General features: G+C 49.1%; 1 protein-coding gene across 4 annotated transcripts in view; it reads right to left on the reverse strand.

Moving 5' to 3' along the window:
* The window catches only part of PDE4B (phosphodiesterase 4B), a 726366-nt gene that overhangs the window by 204869 nt on the left and 501640 nt on the right, over positions 1-19857 (reverse strand). For all 4 annotated transcript variants that reach the window (XM_063939161.1, XM_063939160.1, XM_063939162.1 and 1 more), the window contains one exon: positions 7621-7815. In XM_063939161.1, coding sequence (XP_063795231.1) covers positions 7621-7815 — 195 coding nt within the window. The remainder of the gene's footprint in view (positions 1-7620; positions 7816-19857) is intronic.

A 19857-nucleotide genomic window follows, 5' to 3' on the forward strand; every position in this document is an offset into this window, starting at 1 on the left:
ATAAGGGTGCTACCTGGTGCAGTGCGTATAAGGGTGCTACCTGGTGCAGTGTGTATAAGGGTGCTACCTGGTGCAGTGTGTATAAGGGGGCTACCTGGTGCAGGGGGACTCTGCTGCCATAATGTGTAAAAAGAGGCCTCTGCCTGCTTAATATGTAAGAAGGGAGACTCTGCTGCTGTAATGTGTAGAAAAAAATAAAATAAAGGGGGGGGGCTCTGCCTGCCTAATGTGTATAAAAAAGGGGGAGTCTGCTGTTGTAATGTGTAAAAAGGGGGTCTCTGCCTGCCTGATGTGTAAAAAAAAAACCAGGGGGGACTCTGCTGTCGTAATGTGTAAAAAGGGGGACTCTGCCTGCTTTAATGTGTAAAAAGGGGACTCTGCTGCTGTAATGTGTAAAAGGGGGACTCTGCCTGCTTTAATGTGTAAAAAGGAGACTCTGCTGCTGTAATGTGTAAAAGGGGGACTCTGCCTGCTTTAATGTGTAAAAAGGGGACTCTGCTGCTGTAATGTGTAAAAGGGGGACTCTGCCTGCTTTAATGTGTAAAAAGGAGACTCTGCTGCTGTAATATGTAAAAGGGGGACTCTGCCTGCTTTAATGTGTAAAAAGGAGACTCTGCTGCTGTAATGTGTAAAAGGGGGACTCTGCCTGCTTTAATGTGTAAAAAGGGGACTCTGCTGCTGTAATGTGTAAAAGGGAGCTCTACCTGCCTAATGTGTAAAAGGGGGCTCTACCTACCGTACTATGGGGGTCATTCCGAGTTGTTCGCTCGTTGCCGATTTTCGCAACGGAGCGATTAATGCGAAAATGTGCATGCGCATAGTATTTTAGCACAAAACTTAGTAGATTTACTCACGGCAGAACGAAGAATTTTCATTGTTGAAGTGATCGGAGTGTGATTGACAGGAATTGGGTGTTTCTGGGCGGAAACTGCCCGTTTTCAGGGAGTGTGCGGAAAAACGCAGGCGTGCCAGGATAAAACGCGGGAGTGTCTGGAGAAACGGGGGAGTGGCTGTCAGAATGCAGGGCGTGTTTGTGACGTCAAACCAGGAACGAAACGGCCTGAGCTGATCGCAGTGTAGGAGTAAGTCTCGAGCTACTCAGAAACTGCCAAGAATTTTCTATTCGCAATTCTGCTAATCTTTCGTTCGCAATTCTGCTATGCTAAGATACACTCCCAGAGGGCGGCGGCCTAGCGTGTGCAATGCTGCTAAAAGCAGCTAGCGAGCGAACAACTCGGAATCACCCCCTATGGGGGTAATTCTGAGTTGATCGTAGCAGCAAGTTTGTTAGCAAATGGGCAAAACCATGTGCACTGCAGGGGGGGGGGGCAGATATACCATTTGCAGAGAGAGTTAGATTTGGGTGGGTTATTTCGTTTCTGTGCAGGGTAAATACTGGCTGCTTTATTTTTGCACTGCAATTTAGATTTCAGTTTGAACACACCCCACCCAAATCTAACTCTCTCTGCACATGTTATATCTGTCCCCCTGCAGTGCACATGGTTTTGCCCAATTGCTATCAAAAATCCTGCTGCGATCAACTTGGAATTACCCCCCATGTTCTGGAGCTCCTGGGCTTTTTCCGTTGGGTGAAAAACCCTCTTTTTTTCCGTGTCCAGGACCATGCCCAAAAATGACAGCCGAGTTGTCAGAACCAACTGCGACTTTGGTAGATTTAGAATCCAGCCGTGTTGTTGTAGTACTCTCAGGGAGAGAGACACGCTTCTTAGTAACTGATCTCTTGATCTTGCCTTTATCAGGAGATCGTCCAAGTATGGGATAATTGTGACTCCTTGCTTGCGCAGGAGCACCATCATTTCCGCCATTACCTTGGTGAAAATTCTCGGGGCCGTGGAAAGCCCAAACGGCAACGTCTAAAACTGGTAATGACAATCCTGTACAGCGAATCTCAGGTACGCCTGATGAGGCGGATATATGAAGACATGAAGGTAAGCATCCTTTATGTCTAGTGACACCATAAAATCCCCCCCTTCCAGGCTGGAGATCACTGCCCGGAGAGATTCCATCTTGAATTTGAACCTTTTCAAATAAAGGTTCAAGGATTTTAGATTCAGAATTGGTCTGACCGAGCCATCCGGCTTCGGGACCACAAATAGGGTTGAATAAAACCCCTTCTCCTGTTGCATTAGGGGAACCTTGATAATCACCTGCTGTTGACACTTTGGCACTTTTTTATATGTGGGGGGCGCGAATGCTGTTTCTTGCACACAGCGCTAAAATGTCTAGTTACGGCACTGACAGGGACGGTGCCGCTGAATAGAGGCTTGCAGCTTGGCTTATAGGCGAATATCTGCATTTAGGGGGTCATTCCGAGTTGTTCGCTCGCTATTTTTTTGTCGCAACGGAGCGAATAGTCGCTAATGCGCATGCGCAATGTCCGCAGTGCGACTGCGCCAAGTAAATTTGCTATGCAGTTAGGAATTTTACTCACGGCATTACGAGGTTTTTTCTTCGTTCTGGTGATCGTAATGTGATTGACAGGAAGTGGGTGTTTCTGGGCGGAAACTGGCCGTTTTATGGGAGTGTGCGAAAAAACGCTACCGTTTCTGGGAAAAACGCGGGAGTGGCTGGAGAAACGGAGGAGTGTCTGGGCGAACGCTGGGTGTGTTTGTGACGTCAAACCAGGAACGACAAGCACTGAACTGATCGCAGATGCCGAGTAAGTCTGGAGCTACTCAGAAACTGCTAAGAAGTGTCTATTCGCAATTCTGCTAATCTTTCGTTCGCAATTTTGATAAGCTAAGATTCACTCCCAGTAGGTGGCGGCTTAGCGTGTGCAAAGCTGCTAAAAGCAGCTTGCGAGCGAACAACTCGGAATGACCCCCTTAGTTCTGTACACAGTGTGAGTGCACTGCGGCCAATTCACACGTAGTTCTGCATCAGACACAGATTTACTAACTTTCCCCTCTGCTCTCCTCAACACAGTTACTTCTGTTCTCCTTACTCGGGGGGTAATTCAGACTGCACCGCGGCGCGGCAGCGATCGCAGTCTGAATTACTATGCACAGTGCACACAAGCTGCGGGCGCATTGCCCATGTGCAGATGCAAAAGCATCTCACTGGTGCAATCAGCTCTGCCTGATTGACAGGCAGAGGTGGTCGCGTGGCGGGAGGCAGCGTGTCAACGGCGTTAGAACGCTGTTGGCAGTGCGCGGTCTGGACAACAGAGGTGCTTCCGGCCCGTTAGGGGGCGGGCCACAACGGCTGCGTGACGTCACACGCAGCCGCTGTGACACAGGATGCGGCACTTAGCCCCCTGCCAGCGCTCAGGAGCTGCGCTGGCAGGGGGCTACTTGTCAGGTACAAAAGCATTGCCGCCGTGCATTACTTTATACCTGTGGGGGGGAGGGTAAGGCCTGACATGTGGGGCGCCGCCGTGCATTACTTTATACTTGTGGGGGGGAGGGTAAGGCCTGACATGTGGGGCGCCGCCGTGCATTACTTTATACCTGTGGGGGGGTGGGGGGGGGTAAGGCCTGACATGTGGGGAGGACTAACCCTGTGCTGGGCGTCCCCCCGCATGTCAGAGAGACTGATCTTAGAGGTGTTAAATTTAGCACATCTACGGTCAGGTCTGAATTACCCCCCTGTACAGAGCAGAATCAGTGAGAACAGGAGCAATGGGGGCAACAGAAGGCAGAAGCTCTCACAGAGATTGGGGTAGATTTTCTCTGTTTGGCACCAGATGTGCATGATAATGGGGGTGCAGATATTCCGTGTGTGGTTATAGAGGGGCAGACTGGCCGTGTGCGGTTATAGAGGGACAGACTGGCCACGTGCGGTTATAGAGGGACAGACTGGCCACGTGCAGTTATAGAGGGACAGACTGGCCACGTGCGGTTATAGAGGGACAGACTGGCCACGTGCGGTTATAGAGGGACAGACTGGCCGCGTGCCGTTATAGAGGGTTCAGACTGGCCACGTGCTGTTATAGAGGGACAGATTGGCCACGTACTGCTATAGAGGGGCAGACTGGCCGCGTGCTGCTATAGAGGGACAGACTGGCCGCGTGTGGTTATAGAGGGACAGACTGGCCACGTGCTGTTATAGAGGGACAGACTGGCCACGTGCTGCTATAGAGGGAAAGACTGGCCGCGTGTGGTTATAGAGGGGCAGACTGGCCACGTGCTGCTATAGAGGGACAGACTGGCCACGTGCTGCTATAGAGGGACAGACTGGCCACGTGCTGCTATAGAGGGACAGACTGGCCACGTGCTGCTATAGAGGGACAGACTGGCCGCGTGCTGCTATAGAGGGACAGACTGGCCGCGTGCTGCTATAGAGGGACAGACTGGCCACGTGCTGCTATAGAGGGACAGACTGGCCGTGTGCTGCTATAGAGGGACAGACTGGCCGCGTGCTGCTATAGAGGGACAGACTGGCCGCGTGCTGCTATAGAGGGACAGACTGGCCGCGTGCTGTTATAGAGGGACAGACTGGCCGCGTGCTGTTATAGAGGGACAGACTGGCCGCGTGCTGCTGTAGAGGGACAGACTGGCCGCGTGCTGCTACAGAGGGACAGACTGGCCGCGTGCTGCTACAGAGGGACAGACTGGGCGCGTGCTGCTATAGAGGGACAGACTGGCCGCGTGCTGCTATAGAGGGACAGACTGGCCGCGTGCTACTATAGAGGGACAGACTGGCCGCGTGCTACTATAGAGGGACAGACTGGCCGCGTGCTGCTATAGAGGGACAGACTGGCCGCGTGCTGCTATAGAGGGACAGACTGGCCGCATGCTGCTGTAGAGGGACAGACTGGCCGCGTGCTGCTATAGAGGGATAGACTGGCCGCGTGCTGCTATAGAGGGACAGACAGTGTATACAGAGGCAGGTGATTACAGGAAAGTGTGGATGCCCAGCCCCCTCCCTGCTGATCACCTGGTCACATGGCAAGGGACAAGCTGGTATACAGCTCTCCAAAACGCATTCTTCCATTCCAAATACCCCACAGTTCTGAGCTGTGCACCCCTGATCTTACCCCTATGTTACCTGATCGGGCTCTTTCCTGAGTGTCCTCTCCATCCTGTGTCTAGCGGACCCTAACAGTGCACTGCAGAGGTGCATAGCTGTATGTGATGTATGGCTACTAAGATGTCATTTATGTGATATATAGTTGTAAAGCGCAACGGAATTTGTTGCGCTATATAAGAAACTGTTAATAAATAATAATAATAAATATATGGCTACTGAGATGACGTGTGTGATATAGGGCTACTGAGATGACATGTATGTGATATATAGTTGTAAAGTGCAACGGAATTTGCTGCGCTATATAAGAAACTGTTAATAAATAATAATAAATATATGGCTACTGAGATGGCATGCGTGTGTTATAGGGCTACGGAGATGGCATGTAAGTGATATATATGGCTACTGAGATGGCATGCGTGTGACATAGGGCTACGGAGATGGCATGCGTGTGACATAGGGCTACGGAGATGGCATGCGTGTGACATAGGGCTACGGAGATGGCATGCGTGTGACATAGGGCTACTGAGATGGCATGCGTGTGATATAGGGCTACTAAGATGACATGCGTGTGACATAGAGCTACTGAGATGGCATGTATGTGATACAGGGCTACTGAGATGGCATGTATGTGATACAGGGCTACTGAGATGGCATGCGTGTGACATAGAGCTACTGAGATGGCATGTATGTGATACAGGGCTACTGAGATGGCATGCGTGTGACATAGAGCTACGGAGATGGCATGCGTGTGACATAGGGCTACTGAGATGACATGTATGTGACATAGGGCTACCGAGATGGCATGCGTGTGACATAGAGCTACGGAGATGGCATGCGTGGGACATAGGGCTACGGAGATGGCATGCGTGTGACATAGGGCTACGGAGATGGCATGCGTGTGACATAGGGCTACGGAGATGGCATGCGTGTGACATAGGGCTACGGAGATGGCATGCGTGTGACATAGAGCTACGGAGATGGCATGCGTGTGACATAGAGCTACGGAGATGGCATGCGTGTGACATAGGGCTACGGAGATGGCATGCGTGTGACATAGGGCTACGGAGATGGCATGCGTGTGACATAGAGCTACGGAGATGGCATGCGTGTGACATATGGCTACTGAGATGGCATGTATGTGATACAGGGCTACGGAGATGGCATGCGTGTGACATAGAGCTACGGAGATGGCATGTGTGTGACATAGGGCTACTGAGATGGCATGCGTGTGACATAGAGCTACTGAGATGGCATGTATGTGATACAGGGCTACGGAGATGGCATGCGTGTGACATAGAGCTACGGAGATGGCATGCGTGTGACATAGAGCTACGGAGATGGCATGCGTGAGACATAGGGCTACTGAGATGACATGTATGTGACATAGGGCTACTGAGATGGCATGCGTGTGACATAGAGCTACGGAGATGGCATGCGTGTGACATAGGGCTATGGAGATGGCATGCGTGTGACATATGGCTACGGAGATGACATGTATGTGATATAGGGCTACTGAAATGACATGTATGTGATATATGGCTACTGAGATGGCATGCGTGTGACATAGGGCTACTGAGATGACATGTATGTGCTATATGGCTACTGAGATGGCATGCGTGTGACATAGGGCTACTAAGATGGCATGCGTGTGATATAGGTCTACTGAGATGGCATGTATGTGATATAGGGCTACTGAGATGACATGTATGTGATATATGGCTACTGAGATGGCATGCGTGTGACATAGGGCTACGGAGATGACATGTGTGTGACATAGGGCTACTGAGATGGCATGTATGTGATATATGGCTACTGAGATGGCATGCGTGTGACATAGGGCTACGGAGATGACATGTATGTGATATATGGCTACTCAGATGGCATGCGTGTGACATAGGGCTACTAAGATGGCATGCGTGTGATATAGGTCTACTGAGATGGCATGTATGTGATATAGGGCTACTGAGATGACATGTATGTGATATATGGCTACTGAGATGGCATGCGTGTGACATAGGGCTACGGAGATGACATGTGTGTGACATAGGGCTACTGAGATGGCATGCGTGTGATATAGGGCTACTGAGATGGCATGTATGTGACATAGGGCTACTAAGATGGCATGCGTGTGATATAGGTCTACTGAGATGGCATGTATGTGATATAGGGCTACTGAGATGGCATGTAAGTGATATATATGGCTACTGAGATGGCATGCGTGTGACATAGGGCTACGGAGATGCCATGCGTGTGACATAGGGCTCCTGAGATGACATGTATGTGATATAGAGCTACGGAGATGGCATGCGTGTGACGTAGAGCTACGGAGATGGCATGCGTGTGACATAGGGCTACTGAGATGGCATGTATATGACGTAGGGCTACTGAGATGGCATGTATGTGACATAGGGCTACTGAGATGGCATGCGTGTGATATAGGGCTACTGAGATGGCATGTATATGACGTAGGGCTACTGAGATGGCATGTATGTGACATAGGGCTACTGAGATGGCATGCGTGTGATATAGGGCTACTGAGATGGCATGTATGTGACATAGGGCTACGGAGAGAGAGCCATCAGTAGTGGTTGCACTGCTACATACCACAGAGGATCCATTCTGACTTACATTTCACTGGTGGCAGAGGAGTTTCTCGACATAGTCTTTGGTGATAGGTCATAGTCGCTGTCTGACCGGTAGAGAAAGGACTCGCGCCGCTGGTTGTGGCTCGCAAAGTTTGTGTGAAGGATAAGTCCAGATCCCGGGCTGATTTGGTGGTCCAAGGGGCTACGTCCTGGAGTTGGGCCATTTTCAACATCAAAACTGCAATAAAAGACAAGAACAATATAAACCTAAGAGGCATGATAATAGTAGTAGTAGTAATAATAATAATAATAATAATAATAATTTCATAACAGAATTGTTGTTTAGGCATCACAGAGCCAAGGTACAAACTGGTGTCCATCTGACTTACACATCACCATGTGACCTTTATATATTCTCGCTGTGAGGATTATATACTCATAATAATAATCATAACAGTTATAGTACTAGTATTAACACACAGTAATAATACTAGTAATAATACATTAGTAACAATAGTAGTACTACTTCTAGTAATAACACACAGAAATAACAGCAGTAGTTATAATAATTTAATAATAATAATAATAATACTATTTAATGATACAAAGTAATAACAATAATAGTAATACACTGTAATAACAATAGTAGTAATAATATAATAATAATAATAATAATAATAATAATCTCCTATATAATAGGCCAGATCTGTGACTCTGTGCCTGTGTGTATAACACTGGGCGTTACTAGGAGCTCTCATTGGGTTAGCAGCAGGTCTATCACACCCAGTCCACAGCTGATTGGGCGAGAAACGCCCTCCCACACAGGTTACATCCAATGGGAGGCTCTGCCCTTTGGCTGCTGTGTGTTCCCAGAGCAGGATTAACAATGGGGCTGATGGAGCTGCAGCTCCAGGTCCACACCCCAAAATAGGCCCACTGCATCTGCAGCATCACACCCTCCAACAATTTACACATAAAAATCGCTACAAGTTCGAAAAGGGGCGTGACCACGGGTAAAGGGACGTGGTCACGCCCCTTTTCCTATACTTTCAATGGAAGTTTGGAGAGCCAGAAATCGGTACAAACCATAAAAAAAAGGTACTGAACCTGCCAAAAAGGTGCAGCTGGAGGGTATGCCACGGCATCTGCAGCAAGTCTCTGTGCTGTAGATAGGGGGAAAAAACCCTTTTACTGCAGCGTCCTATGTCCTGCTGCCAGTCCCAGCATCCTATGTCCTGCTGCCAGTCCGCCTGCCCCCTCCGGCATCAACAATCCCCACTCCCTAGCCACGGCGCAGATGGAACAAAAGCTGCTGCGGCCACCGGCATAGATGTATATGAAAGCGGCGCAGCGGAAGGCTTTCATAGCCCTCCCTGCGCCGCATACTCTCTGAGCCCCGGAGCCTGCTCTGCGCGTGATGTCACAGAAGTACCTCCCCACCACAGCTGTGCCCAGATCCCCAGAGGCCCTGACTCCGCAACACAGCACCTGTGCTGCCGGCCTGGAAGCCCCGAGATGGCTAATGTAATGGACAGAGTGGGTGATATCGTGAAGGATAATGTCTGGACGCTGAATCAATGTAAAAGGTGACAGTGCTGTGCAGTGCAGTGGGTGTGCAGTGTCACGGACACTGCACAGCACTCTCATCTTTCACATTGATTCAGCGAGTCAGTCAGTTCTGCTAGCCAGTCACTATTGTTAGCACCGGTGTCCCAACGCGCCGCATTACAGAGAAGTAGACGCACTAAATAAACTACAACTCCCAGCAGCCCTTAGCGCAGGAGCATTCAGACACTAAGGGCTGCTGGGAACTGTAGTTTATTGAGTGCATCTTCTTCCCTGTAATGCGGCGCGTTGGGACACCTGCGCTAACCATAGGGACTGGCTGCTGTGCGAGTCTCCGGGACAGCCACTGCCAAAGGGAGGACAGCAGCTTAGCTGCTGACAGGAGGAGAAACAGGAGAATCATTACCCGCCACTCCCTCACTCGCAGTACCTCTGGGCCCCATCCGCGGCACCCACACACACCCCCTCCACCACCCGCGCTGTTTCCGGACCCCCTCCCCCACCCACGGCACCCACCCCTCCCCCACCCGCGGCACTACCGCAACTGCCCCTCCCCCATCTGCGGCACCCCTGGACCCCCTCCCCCATCCGTGTCTCCCCCGCGCCCGCCACTCCTCCATCCACAGCACCTACTAGATGATTCATCAGGCCCTGTGTGCGCTGTTCACGCCGTTCAAGGGGCTACGACCCCTTAACCATTGCACGCCCTTTGTCCGTGCAATATTTAACCACTCACACAATTATGATTGGAGGTAATACTCCATATAATAAAAATATTGCACGCCACAAGGTCATGCAAGGGCTAAGGGGGCGTCGCCCCTTACGACGGTGTGAAGAGCGCCCGTAGGCCGTGATAAATCACCTAGTAATAATAATAATACTACTATTAATGATACAGAGTAATAACAATAGTAGTAATACACTGTAATAACAATAGTAGTAATAATAATACTAGTTATTGTAGCACAGTAATAACAATAGCAGGAATAATACTAGTAATAAAGCGCAATGGAATTTGCTGCGCTATATAAGAAACTGTTAATAAATAAATAGTAATAGGACATCGCAGCAATAAAATAGCAGTAATAATGCTAGAGTGTGTACAGAATATATACAATAGCTAGGTCGACACTGCCCCAAAAAATCTATATGGAAAAAGGTTGACACAAAAAAGGACACAGCTTTTTTTTTTTTGTGCCTCTTTCACCGACAGAGTGCAGGGACCCCAATTAGTGTATTGAGTCGCCACGCTGTGGGCAAGGTTACTTTTCCCAGCCGTAGTTCGCGTGGATGGTAAATTATAAAGAAGGTTTTAAAAAAAGAAAATGCAAAAAAAACCTTAAAAATCTATGTTGACATGTGTCGGCCATTGCCATGTGGACCATTTGAACCTGTCCACCTTTTTTCAGTGTCCACTTTTTGAAAGTGTCGACCTAATGACTGTCGAACTAGACATTGTCTATCTAAACATTAGAACCCGTAATGCTAGTAATAAAACACTGTAATAACAATGGTAGTAGTAATAACACTGCAGTAATAACAGTAGTAGTAATACCATACTGTACTTGCCTACTTTCCCGGAAGTTGCGTCAGGCTCCCGATCATTGGGGTAGCCTACCCCCCCACACCACCAGAAGAGCAGGCAGATCTCCCGCATTCCGGCTGCACCCTAGTGAAGCGGGCAGGATGGAGAGATAACCTCTGGCATTCATGGGTCCGTGGGGTGGAGGAGGGGCTAAATTGAAGCAAATCAGGAGGCCGCTGGTCACCAGGGGTTAAAGTGAGCCGGAACGGGCCGGAACTGCGTTCCGTCAGTTCCGCCTCCCCCGGCTCACCTAACCCGATGTCCCGGGCGGCGCTGCAGGGAGATGCCGGGCGCCCGCTGAGATCGCGTTACCAGCGGGCGCCCGTCTCCCTCTCCGCAGCGGCAGCCGGAGGCAGGAGCTCAGTACTGAGCTCCGGCTTCCGGCTCTGTCAGTGCGCGCTATGGGAGAGACGTCATGACGTCTCTCTCATAGTGCAGAGGAGCGGGCGGCGAGAGAGGACTGCGGCGGGAGCGGGGCTAGGTAAGTATAGTTCTTTCCCTCCCTCCCTCCTTCCTATATGTGTACCACTGGCGTTTCTACTGGGGGCCTTTACTACTGGGGCAAACTACAGAGGGGCAAACTACTGGGGGGCTCTAGTACTGGGGGCAAACTACTGGGGGGCTTTACTGCTGGGGTAAACTACAAGGGGCAAACTACTGGGGGCAAACTACAGAGGGGCAAACTACTGGGGGGCTCTAGTACTGGGGGCAAACTACTGGGGGCCTTTACTACTGGGGCAAACTACAGAGGGGCAAACTACTGGGGGCCTTTACTACTGGGGGCAAACTACTGGGGGCCTTTACTACTGGGGCAAACTACAGAGGGGCAAACTACTGGGGGGCTCTAGTACTGGGGGCAAACTACTGGGGGGCTTTACTGCTGGGGCAAACTACTGGGGGCAAACTACTGGGGGCATTACTACAAGGGGGCAAGCTACAAAGGGGCAAACTACTGGCAGCATTACTACTGGGGGCTAAACTACAAGGGGGCATAATTACAGGAGCTAAACTACTGGGGGTATAACTACAAGGGGGCAAACTACTGGGGACATTACTAACTTTGGCAAACTACATGGGGGCTTAACAACTGGGGGCACAACTGCAGGGGGCATTACCACTGGGGGCTAAACTACATGGGGCAAACTACATGAGGGCAAAACTACTGGGGGCATTACCACTCAGAGGCTAAACTAGAGGGGGGGGGGTTGTAAATTGCTGGGGTCATAACTGCAGGGGCATTACCAGTATGGGCATAACTACAGGGGCTAAACGACTAGGGGCAATACTACACAGGGGCATTACCATTAAGGGCATTACTGATGGTGTGCACAGCTAATGAGGGCATTGTAAAGGGGGCACTTCATAAGGGGCACTACTGTTGGGGGTATTGCATAAGGGGCACTACTACTGTGGGCATTGTATAAGGGATGCTACTGCTGGGGGCATTACTGTATGGGCCGACAAAGAAGCTGCGTTCCCGGTCCGCCCTCCGTCGCTCCGCCCCTACCATCGCCGCCGCACTGGAAGCCTAGGTTCCAGACTCCCAGCTGCAGCGGATCTAGGACCAGGCCGGCTTTATTATCCCTGCCGCTGCATCGAGCTTCTGTGACCGCGGCACTACTAGTTCAAATCTGTCGCTGATTGGCTGCCGGTCCGCAGCAGTTTTGAAATATTAGCGCCGTGGTCACAGGAGCTCGATGCGGCGGCAGGGATAATAAAGCCAGCCTGGTTCCAGATCCACTGCAGCCGCCCTCAGCCTCTTCTGCCGCCCCGCCCTTGGACCTCTGCGCACCCACAGCCTCCTCCTCCGCACTATCTCCGAGGCCCACAGCCTCCTCCACGTCACGCCTCATCCTCATTACGGGTTCATCCACAGCACCGCAGACCACCGCCGCTGCTAAACAGGTCATCTAACCTGCTGCCTTTCTCTCTCCCTAGTCCCTACTGTATTCCCTTGCTGTCACTTTCCATATCCCTGCTGTCACTTTCCATGTCCCTGCTGTCACTCTCCCTGTCACTCTATAATGTGAATTTCGGCTTATTCTCTGTGCTATAATGTGAATTTTGGCTCATTCTGTGTGCTATAATGTGAATTTCGGCTCATACCGTGTGCTATAATGTGAATTTCGGCTCATACTGTGTGGTGTAATGTGAATTTCGGCTCATACCGTGTGGTGTAATGTGAATTTGGCTCATGCTGTGTGGTGTAATATGAATGTGGCTCATACTGTGTGGTGTAATATGAATGTGGCTCATACTGTGTGGTGTAATATGAATGTGGCTCATACTGTGTGGTATAAATGTGAATTTCGGCTCATACTGTGAGCTATAATGTGAAAGGGGTCCTACTATTGTGGTGCATAATGTGTATAAGGGGTATATGGTGTGGTAAACTACACTGAAGGGCACGCCCCCTTTTGCGTGGCCACGCCCCCTTGTCAGGAGTGCGCGCGCCTTCGGCGCGCACATAATTGCACCCTTCACTTTTCCATACCCCCACTTCAAAATTTCCACTTGGGTACTACTACTACTGTGGGCATTATTACTATTGTGTGACCACGCCCCTTTCTTTTTGAGACCACACCCCCTTTTTGCGGCGCGCGCAATACCTTTATTTCATGGGCTCCGTGGGGAGGGGGGTGAGTTCCACCACCTCTCTAGGACCACTTTAAGCACTGCTGGTCACAATACCGATACCGGCATCCCGAACACTGACTACCCCACTGGTCGGCATGCCGACCAACAGGGACTATTCCTACTCATGGGTGTCCACAACACCCATAGGGTGGGAATAGAACCTGTGGTGCTCTGTTGTGCTCACCCTCCCTTCCCCCGCTGGCCATCTGACAGACAGGATCCCGGCGTCGGTATGGTCACCGGTGGTCTCCCAAACGCCGGTCACCCAGTACCAACCCGAAAGAACTATCATAAGTACTGGCCTATGCATGAGAGGGCTTCCTCTGCTTGTCGCTTGTCTCCTCTTCTGGGGCATCTCTTGTCACTGTCCAGCAGCAGTCACTATAAGAGCGTTCCACCTCTTCTGGGGCATCTCTTGTCACTGTGCAGCAGCAGTCACTATAAGAGCGTTCCACCTCTTCTGGGGCATCTCTTGTCACTGTACAGCAGTCAGCCACTGTAGAAGCGTTCCACCTCTTCTGGGGCATTTCTTGTCACTGTCCAGCAGTAGTCAGCCACTGTAGAAGCGTTCCAACTCTTCTGGGGCATCTCTTGTCACTGTGCAGCAGCAGTCACTATAAGAGCGTTCCACCTCTTCTGGGGCATCTCTTGTCACTGTCCAGCAGTAGTCAGCCACTATAGAAGCGTTCCATATCTTCTGGGGCATCTCTTGTCACTGTCCAGCAGCAGTCAGCCACTATAGAAGCGTTCCATATCTTCTGGGGCATCTCTTGTCACTGTCCAGCAGCAGTCAGCCACTATAGAAGCGTTCCACCTCTTCTGGGGCATCTCTTGTCACTGTCCAGCAGTAGTCAGCCACTATAGAAGCGTTCCATATCTTCTGGGGCATCTCTTGTCACTGTACAGCAGTAGTCAGCCACTATAGAAGCGTTCCACCTCTTCTGGGGCATCTCTTGTCACTGTGCAGCAGCAGTCACTATAAGAGCGTTCCACCTCTTCTGGGGCATCTCTTGTCACTGTGCAGCAGCAGTCACTATAAGAGCGTTCCACCTCTTCTGGGGCATCTCTTGTCACTGTGCAGCAGCAGTCACTATAAGAGCGTTCCACCTCTTCTGGGGCATCTCTTGTCACTGTGCAGCAGCAGTCACTATAAGAGCGTTCCACCTCTTCTGGGGCATCTCTTGTCACTGTGCAGCAGCAGTCACTATAAGAGCGTTCCACCTCTTCTGGGGCATCTCTTGTCACTGTCCAGCAGCAGTCACTATAAGAGCGTTCCACCTCTTCTGGGGCATCTCTTGTCACTGTCCAGCAGCAGTCACTATAAGAGCGTTCCACCTCTTCTGGGGCATCTCTTGTCACTGTCCAGCAGCAGTCAGCCACTATAGAAGCGTTCCACCTCTTCTGGGGCATCTCTTGTCACTGTGCAGCAGCAGTCACTATAAGAGCGTTCCACCTCTTCTGGGGCATCTCTTGTCACTGTCCAGCAGTAGTCAGCCACTATAGAAGCGTTCCATATCTTCTGGGGCATCTCTTGTCACTGTCCAGTAGTAGTCAGCCACTATAGAAGCGTTCCACCTCTTCTGGGGCATTTCTTGTCACTGTCCAGCAGTAGTCAGCCACTATAGAAGCGTTCCACCTCTTCTGGGGCATTTCTTGTCACTGTCCAGTAGTAGTCAGCCACTATAGAAGCGTTCCACCTCTTCTGGGGCATCTCTTGTCGCTGTCCAGCAGCAGTCAGCCACTATAGAAGCGTTCCACCTCTTCTGGGGCATCTCTTGTCACTGTCCAGCAGCAGTCAGTCACTATAGAAGCATTCCACCACTACTGGGGCATCTCTTGTCACTGTCCAGCAGTAGTCAGCCACTGTAGAAGCATTCCATATCTTCTGGGGCATCTCTTGTCGCTGTCCAGCAGCAGTCAGCCACTATAGAAGCGTTCCATATCTTCTGGGGCATCTCTTGTCACTGTCCAGCAGTAGTCAGCCACTATAGAAGCGTTCCACCTACCCTGATATCTATCTTCCATTGCTGAAATGTCTTGGAGGAATCGCTCCCCGTGCTCGTAAACTCACTGCACTGCAGCTGTCAGGGAAGACGTCTAGATGAGAGCTGAGAAAGTGGATTTTGAGTGACATGTTGCAGTTTAATTGATGACAATTTTCTTGAAGGTTGTTCACAATCTCAGCACAGTTTCCAGCTCCTGTTACCCAAGAAGCCATGCACACCACCTTTACAGCCTTCCCAAACTGCTGTCTCATTAACCCGGCTGATATTATCATCCTTAAGAAGTTGATACATTTGCAGACCAACAAAGATTCCTTCCTTAACCGTAGCATCTCAGAAGTGGAAACACCACCACATACATAATAAACTATGTCAGCAACAGAAACAGGATTATAACGCTACCTGTAACCACAAAACTCAAACAAATAAAAGGAACATCACTCATAACCTCCACTTGATGCAAGCTATATGCAGACAGGAAACATCACACCGCCTATAATGACTCAGCATTCCTCTATCCAGGTTTGCAAACCTATATATATATATATATATATATACTCTAGATGCCAAAATTCTAGTATGTAACAAAATACCTCTAACATCATCATAAATTGGCTATATCTCGGAAGCAAGAGCTAACCAAGAGTTTTAAATGTCATATTCATTCTTAGCATGCTGAAATCAATTAGGAGTAACTATTTTCATGTCGGAAACATTTTCACTGTTGTTGAGTGATTTAATGGCACGTTACATGGCTAATGTGACCGTCACATTTACTAATAACACTGTCTAGACACTGTTCTCTATTATGTATATTACAGATTGCAGTATTATATTGCGCGTCTAAACTGGGTAGTGTTACTTTAGCATTTACTATTGTCCATTCACAGCTGTATGTTCTATTACTCTTGTAGTAATACCTGGCATACAGTATATACTGCTGACCTCAGCACCTGTCACTGGGCCTAATTCAGGGGGTCATTCCGACCCGTTCGCACGCTGCGGTTCATCGCTGCGGTGCGAACGGATCGGAAATGCGCATGCGCAGCGCCCGCAATGAGCACGCGCGTCGTTGCCCAGCGAAACAGCCGTCGCCGAGCAACGACCAGAAGAAAGTGATCGCCATCGCGATCGCAAGAAGATTGTCAGCGGGGAGGCGTTCCGGGGCGGATACTCGCCGTTTTCTGAGCGTGGTGATCCAAATGCAGGAGTGTCCAGGAGTTTGGAGGGCGGATGTCTGACGTCAATTCCGGGACCTTCATCGCTGGATCCGTCGCACAGGGTAAGTAACTGCAGGGCTGGTTTTGTTCTGCACAAAACTTTTTTAGCATAGCAGGGCTGCACAAGCGATCGCATCCCTGCTATGCTAAAATGCACTCCCCAAGGCGGCGTCTAGTTGATCGCACCAGCAGCAAAAAGTTGCTTCGTGCGATCAACTCAGAATGACTACCTTAGACCTGATCGTAGCAGCAACTTTGTTAGCAGATGGGCAAAACCATGTGCACGGGAAGGGGGGCAGATGTAACATGTGCAGAGAGAGTTAGATTTGGGTGGGTTAATTTGTTTCTATGCAGGGTAAATACTGGCTGCTTTTTGCATGTAGCCCACAAAAACTGTCTGCTTTATTTTTACACTGCAATTTAGATTTCAGTTTCAACACACCCTCAACCCACATCTAACTCTCTCTGCACATGTTATATCTGCCCCACCAGCAGTGCACATGGGGGGTAATTCCAAGTTGATCGCAGCAGGAATTCTGTTAGCAATTGGGCAAAACCATGTGCACTGCAGGGGAGGCAGATATAACATGTGCAGAGAGAGTTAGATTTGGGTGTGGTGTGTTCAATCTGCAATCTAATTTGCAGTGTAAAAATAAAGCAGCCAGTATTACCCTGCACAGAAATAAAATAACCCACCCAAATCTAACTCTCTCTGCAAATGTTATATCTGCCCCCCCCTGCAGTGCACATGGTTTTGCCAAACTGCTAAAAAAAATTCCTGCTGCGATCAACTTGGAATTACCCCCATGGTTTTGCCCATCTGCTAACAAAGTTGCTGCTACGATCAGGTCTGAGGGGGTCATTCCGAGTTGTTCGCTCGCAAGCTGCTTTTAGCAGCTTTGCACACGCTAAGCCGCCGCCTACTGGGAGTGAATCTTAGCATATTAAAATTGCGAACGAAAGATTAGCAGAATTGCGAATAGACACTTCTTAGCAGTTTCTGAGTAGCTCCAGACTTACTCGACATCTGCGATCAGTTCAGTGCTTGTCGTTCCTGGTTTGACGTCACAAACACACCCAGCGTTCGCCCAGACACTCCTCCGTTTCTCCAGCCACTCCCGCGTTTTTCCCAGAAACGGTAGCGTTTTTTCACACACACCCATAAAACGGCCTGTTTCCGCCCAGAAACACCCACTTCCTGTCAATCACATTACGATCACCAGAACAAAGAAAAAACCTTGTAATGCCGTGAGTAAAATTCCTAACTGCATAGCAAATTTACTTGGCGCAGTCGCACTGCGGACATTGCGCATGCGCATTAGCGACTATTCGCTCCGTTGCGACAAAAAAATAACGAGCGAACAACTCAGAATGACCCCCTGAATTAGGCCCCCTGTAAGGATAACCTATGCAGAACTGAACTGCATAGTCCCACCAAAAGAGGACATTTATCACCATGTATAATTGCACAGTGTATTCTATCAGCGACCAGCAGAGGGCACCACAGCTCTACAAATAAGTTCTCAGGCAAGTGCTACAATGTACATACAAATAATTAATTAGGTGATTACATAGCTCTTTAGAGGGCCTAACTTGAGCCATAAAATGCACATTTATATAAGGAAACAAATATCACACCGTTTAAGAGCTCTCGATATAAGAGTTGAATCATTCATACAAAGCTGGGAAGAACATTCCGAATTCAATTGCATATAGAATTCTAATAATATACAATACAATTCTATTGTAGCCAGTGGGATCTTAGTTTACACTAGGCGGGCCCTGGCAAGTACCCCTAAAGGATGCAATGGCCAGGTGCTTTAACAATGTCACCAAAACAGTGAAGTCACCTCCCACCACCACCTGAAAAACGTCCATTTGTACTGCTGTAGAGGATGGGGAACTGTATCTTCTGGTTTTTCTCTAATGCTACTCAGCGTGCACATTGCCATATTTCTGCCAAAGTTCCTCCCACATCTCTGACTTGGATCAATGTGTAAAATGTCCCCTTAATGCATCAGCATGTTGGGAACTACAGCGACGATCCTACTATTTTATCATATAGAGAACACATAATATGCAGTACTGAAAAATAGGGGATTTATTTGCCGAGGAAATGACCTATAATAACATAACGAAAGGGAACAAACACAATTACCATGTAAAATCCCATCTCTCAGGTCGGCGTTACACTACATTATCAGTAACAGAGTCTAGTCGCTGCGATATGAGCTGTATAAGGAAAGAAGGTTATTTTGCAATTGTGCGATGCTTTTGGCTTTGATCTCAGGCTACTGTTTTGCCTCTTTCATTAAAAAAGATCTGTTGACATATTTTTGTCTCCACCCGTATTATACAGCTATGGCCACGATGTTGCAATTAATGAGTTAAACACCTCAAACAGTCCAAGTGGGATGGAATAAGCTAGGATCAAAGGAGCGCGAGACGGAGGAAATGCTAATAACTACATCATTAATTTAGGCTGGTTTCATGCGGAAACCTGGCTTCCAAGAAAACCAACGCAGGATAAAAATATCCGCACACTTCAGCTGGTTTAGTGACTCCGCAGCACTGGAACTAATCTGAGTAACAGAAGTGATCCATCAGGTTATCAACTGTCAGCATCACTGAGCTGTAAGCTCCTCCCACTTACATCAGGTTATCAACTGTCAGCATCACTGAGCTGTAAGCTCCTCCCACTTACATCAGGTTATCAATTGTCAGCATCACTGAGCTGTAAACTCCTCCCACTTACATCAGGTTATCAATTGTCAGCATCACTGAGCTGTAAACTCCTCCCACTTACATCAGGTTATCAATTGTCAGCATCACTGAGCTGTAAACTCCTCCCACTTACATCAGGTTATCAATTGTCAGCATCACTGAGCTGTAAGCTCCTCCCACTTACATCAGGTTATCAATTGTCAGCATCACTGAGCTGTAAGCTCCTCCCACTTACATCAGATTATCAACTGTCAGCATCACTGAGCTGTAAGCTCCTCCCACTTACATCAGGTTATGAACTGTCAGCATCACTGAGCTGTAAGCTCCTCCCACTTACATCAGGTTATGAACTGTCAGCATCACTGAGCTGTAAGCTCCTCCCACTTACATCAGGTTATCACTTGTCAGCATCACAAAGCTGTAAGCTCCTCCCACTTACATCAGGTTATCAACTGTCAGCATCACTGAGCTGTAAGCTCCTCCCACTTACATTACAAAGGATTTATTAAATATTCAGTAGATGATTCTTAACGAGCTTCAGGAGA

This window comes from Pseudophryne corroboree, chromosome 9, assembly GCF_028390025.1.
Source record: "Pseudophryne corroboree isolate aPseCor3 chromosome 9, aPseCor3.hap2, whole genome shotgun sequence".
NCBI classification, from domain to species: Eukaryota; Metazoa; Chordata; class Amphibia; order Anura; family Myobatrachidae; genus Pseudophryne; species Pseudophryne corroboree.